Source organism: Neophocaena asiaeorientalis, unplaced genomic scaffold, assembly GCF_003031525.2.
Source record: "Neophocaena asiaeorientalis asiaeorientalis breed wild unplaced genomic scaffold, Neophocaena_asiaeorientalis_V1.1 scaffold461, whole genome shotgun sequence".
Lineage (NCBI taxonomy): Eukaryota > Metazoa > Chordata > Mammalia > Artiodactyla > Phocoenidae > Neophocaena > Neophocaena asiaeorientalis.
The window spans coordinates 2499209-2503590 of record NW_020173230.1 but is presented as its reverse complement, the minus strand read 5'-3'; the positions used below and the strand labels follow the sequence as shown (position 1 = coordinate 2503590).

At 65.3% G+C, this 4382-nt stretch overlaps 1 protein-coding gene across 1 annotated transcript in view; it reads right to left on the bottom strand.

The window, feature by feature from the left end:
- Window positions 1-501: 501 nt before the first annotated feature.
- NYAP1 (neuronal tyrosine phosphorylated phosphoinositide-3-kinase adaptor 1) overlaps window positions 502-4382 on the bottom strand; it is a 7853-nt gene continuing 3972 nt past the window's right edge. Inside the window, exons 5-8 of the mRNA XM_024745472.1 lie at window positions 3162-4382; window positions 2092-2310; window positions 1533-1642; window positions 502-1049 (exon numbers count right to left, since the gene is read on the bottom strand). The exon at window positions 3162-4382 is cut by the window's right edge and continues 20 nt beyond it. Coding sequence (XP_024601240.1) covers window positions 786-1049; window positions 1533-1642; window positions 2092-2310; window positions 3162-4382 — 1814 coding nt within the window. The 3' untranslated portion in view covers window positions 502-785. The remainder of the gene's footprint in view (window positions 1050-1532; window positions 1643-2091; window positions 2311-3161) is intronic.

Here is a 4382-nt window from a genome sequence, read left to right as displayed (position 1 = left end):
CCCTGCCCGCCCCCCACCCGCGAAAATTTCCCTCCTTCCCCATCATCCCCCCCATCCCAGGTGCCAGACCCTCACCCCGGAGCTAAGTAAGATGCCTGCTTCAGAGCAGGCCAAGCTCACTACCAAATACTGGCGACTTGTAAATACTGTAAATGAGCCCTCTGGCCCCCGGGGTCCCCGGATCCCCTCCCTTCTCCTGCTCCACTCCCCACTCCAGACCTGTCCCTAGCTTCGGCGGGGCGTGGATAGCGGGGCCTTTAGGCGCTGGGGAGAGTGCCAGCTTGGTTCCCTTTACTTGCCTGCGATTCCCCACTCCCTGTTCAGGAGTAGATCAGAAGGGCCAAGAATTGCCCCCCAGCCCAAAATAAATAACAAAATAAACAGCACCTCCCCCACTCCCCACTCTCTAAAAGAGCCCCTCTACCTCTCACTCTCGGGTCCCTGTCCCTCGCTGACCCGCCCCCCCCTTCTTCCTCCCTGACCCTTCCCTCCTTCCCCATGCTGACCTGGGCTTGGCCTTCGCCCTCTCAAGAGGAGGGGTCTGCTTGGCTCAGTGGGAAGAGCGGTGGAGGGCCTCACTCCCAACCTCAAGCCAACCCTCCCCCAAGTTTCTGGGGGTGCTGCTTGGCGCCCCCAACCCGATGGGCCCGGCCGACTCCCCGTCTCGGGGGCTAGGGTGGAGGGCAGAGGTTCTCCCCGGCTCTCTCTCACCTGGTCCTTCAAGCGTCCCTCTTTCGAGGCCGGTCTCCCCCGCCCCGCTCCCCGGTCCCGGCGCCCCGGCCTCCTCAGATAGCGGTGTCCCAGAGGACCGTGTGCTGCCGACGGCAGGGCGGGGTGCCGGACTTGCGGGGCTCAGGCCCGCGCCGCCAGCTGGGGAGGATGGGCATGCTCTCCTGCTTGCAGAGGCCGCGGTCGGGCCGGTGGCGCGCCTTGATCTCCTTGCACACGCAGCGCTTGCGCTCGATCACCTCCAGCAGCTTGCCGTCGCGCTCGCGGGTGGTCTGGGGCGGCAGGGGCAGCGGCAGCGGCAGCGGCAGCGCAGGCTGGGTCTGTGCCCCTTCCTCCCGCCGCCGGCCCCGACGGGGATGGGGGGGGAGGGAGGAATAAGGGGGTCAAGGACCTCAGAGTCACCCGGCCCTGTCCCCACCGCCGAGCGCCGAGGCCAATGCGTGGCCCAGAAACAAGTCCACTCTTGCCCCCAAGGCCTCCGTCCTCTCTCCCTGCGCCCTGGTGCCAGGCGGTGCGTGTCTCACCCCAGGAAGGGACGCCTTTTCAAAGCCGTCTTCCCAGCAGGATGCATTTTTCCACCCAGAGGGGATGTCTCTTTCTAAATGCAACGCACAAAGGCGCACGTCGGCCAGTGGCGGCCCTGGCTGGCTACCCAGGATCTCCCCCAACCCCTCGCTCTCCAGCCGTCCCCTTTAGTCTGTGGCAGGCCCCAGCCTAAAGTCTTGCCTTTCTTCCCTCACCCGGGTCTTCTTGCCTACCTGTTCCTTCACAAATAAAATGCCCAACCCCGTCTCCCTCCTCACCTGGCTCGGGGCATCCCTGGGCTGGCTGCAGGGCCGAGGGGTGTGGAGCGCGGCCTGCCGGACTCCTGAGGTGGAGGCGGAGCGCCCCAGGCGGTAGCCTCCCGTGAAGTCTGAGGCAGAAGACGGAAGGGTGAGAAGAGAAGGGGCCTCCACGTTCCCCTCCCCCAGTTCCCTGAGGACAGCCCCTGCCAGGCCGCCCCCCCACCCCCCGCCTCATTAGAGGAGGAAAGGGGTTGGAGATGTGGTATTAGAATGTAGGGCCCAGGGGCTTCCCGGGTGGCACAGTGGTTGGGAGTCCGCCTGCCAATGCAGGGGACGCGGGTTCCTGCCCCGGTCAGGGAGGATCCCACATGCCGCGGAGCGGCTGGGCCCGTGAGCCATGGCCGCTGGGCCTGTGCGTCCTGAGCCTGTGCTCCGCAACGGGAGAGGCCACAAGCAGTGAGAGGCCCGCGTACAGCAAAAAAAAAAAAAATAAAAAAAGAGCCCAGGATGAGGACCCTGAGAGATTCCCCCCAGCCCGCCCATCTGTGTGCTGGTGTACGAGGGCTGAGCGTGTCACCTCCGTTGCGGTGGCAGGCGGGGAAGGTCTGGCAGGGTATGGGCAGCGCGGGGCGGCTTCCTCCTCGGTCCCCTCCGTGGTGGATCCTGGCCAGCAGGCCCTCTGCCCCCTGGCTCCTCACTGGGATCCCTGATGCCACAGAGCCTCTGTCCTCACGCTCCACCTTGCCTGCACCCTCGGCACTGCCATTCCAGGCCTGGACACTGTCCTCGACCTCTCCTGGGTGACAAGGAGAGCTCTGAGACTGTACAATGAGAAGGGTCTTGCTGTTCCCCCAGCTGTACACACCGCGGCCTGGGTGGACCAGAAGTAACTTGCCCCGTTGCAGGTCACAGCTGGGAAGGGGGGTGGGGGCCCTGCTTCACACAGAACATACACAGAAGGAGGGACGCCAGTCCTGGCACCACCCCTGGGCTGAGAATCATAGATATTTACTGCTGCCAAACCCTCTTCCCTGTTCAGAGGGGTCTCCCCTACCCCAGTTTAACTTCAGAGCCCCTCCAGCCCCAGACAGTGCCAGAATAAACACCGTCTGAAACAGAGACCAGGGGGGCTGTTCCCTAGGAGGGGGAGAATTCCCAAAGCCGGGAAGTGAGAAGGGGGGCATTGGGGGAAGGGCTGCATGTGAACTAAGCTCATCTCCCAGAGTAAGCCTGGCAGAGCATTGCGTTGCCAAGCAACGGTAGGGGCCTCCCTCTCCTCTCCCTCCTGTCTGGATGGGTTGCCATGGTAACGGCCGGGAGGCAGCTGTGTTTAGCTCCTAGTGTGCGCGCACTCACAAACACACACCCCTGCAGCCCAGCGAAGGGAGGGGCAGGGAATAGAGCGGGACAGGGCAGGAGGAGGAGACCAGATTCTACCCCATCCCCATCCCAGGTCTTCCTGCCCCTCCAGAGCACACACGGGGACCCCATCCCTTCAGTCTGCTGCACACCCCCATCCCTCTTGTCTCCCAGAAAAGTTCCCAGTTCAGGACAATGGGCTGTGGCTTCCAAGTATGCCCTTCAACACCTCCCCCAAATCATCACGGACATCCCCTGTCCCCTCCCTGTCACCCCCTCCTCACTCACTGTCCAGCTCTTTCGCCTTCCTCCCGCCATACAGGACCTTCCTCTGCAGAGCCCAGCCTGCCCCAAACGTCGAGGCGCCCATCTCCTCTTCTTCCTCTTCAGGTGTCCCCGAGCTGGCGATGACGTGGGCACAAGAAAGGCTGGCAAAGGCCCCCCCGTCGGTCCCTTGCTCCTGCAGCTGGATCTTGACCACGGGGGACGGAGCCCCCATTCCACAGCCCTTATTCAGCACCCCCCCAGCCTTGAGGCTCTCATAGGCAGGGGGTCTCTTGAGCCCAGCTGCCGCAGCTGGGTAGGTCCAGAGGGGGGTCAGGGGGCCTGCAGTTGGGTCCGGAAGGCTGTGTGGGGAGGCCAGGCAGGCGCGGTGGTGGAGAACCCCAGCTGCTGCGCCCATAGCCCCGCCATGGGGGCTGGACTTCCCAGGCACGGGGGGCCTCGAGCGGGTGCACAGCATCCCGTGGAGGACTGAGATCTCCTTCTCCGTCTTTGGCTCCCCGGCACCCAGGGGCGGACCGGTGGGCAGGACGGAGTGCGTGGTCACCTTGACGGCTGAGTACACCATGGTGTAAGACACGGCCTTGTCCTTGGGGGGCCCGGGGAGCAAGGCAGCCGGGGCAGGAGGGGCTGCCGGCACCCCTGCCGCCTTGGGGCAGATCATGCTGTGGGAGTTGGGGAGCTCCCTCTCCCCCCGGGGCTGGCCAGAGCCCTGGGGCGGCAACGGTGTCGAGTGGCTCCGGGCTCGGCCCGAGGGTCCCAGCAGCAGCGGGTTGGCAGCGGGAGGCGGAGGCGGTGGGGGAGGCGTCTCCCGCTCCCGGGCAGGCACTTGGGGAGCTGGGGTGGAACCGGCTGGCTCCTTGGAGTGGCAGAGGACCGGTAGCCTCGAGACCCCATCGCCAGGGGCTCGGGAAGCAGGCTTGGCCTGGGGGAAGGCCAGGAGTGGAGGACGGTGCTGGAGGAGGTTGGGGAAGGGCGGCGGGATTTCACAAGGAGTGGTCTTGGTGGGCGTCCCCTCCCTCCTGCTCGGGAGGGCTGAAGCTGGACGGCGCTGGGTGTGGAGCTGAAGGGCGTGAGGCTGGTGCGGTGTGGAGCTTGCGGTCAACGGAGGGGCCTCATTGGCGCGGCCTTCCCCGGCCTCCTCGGGCAGCGGGTACTTCATCTCCTCGTATATGGCCTCGCTCTCTTCTGAGTCCGAGTCAGCGCCAGCCATTGGAGTCGGCCCCC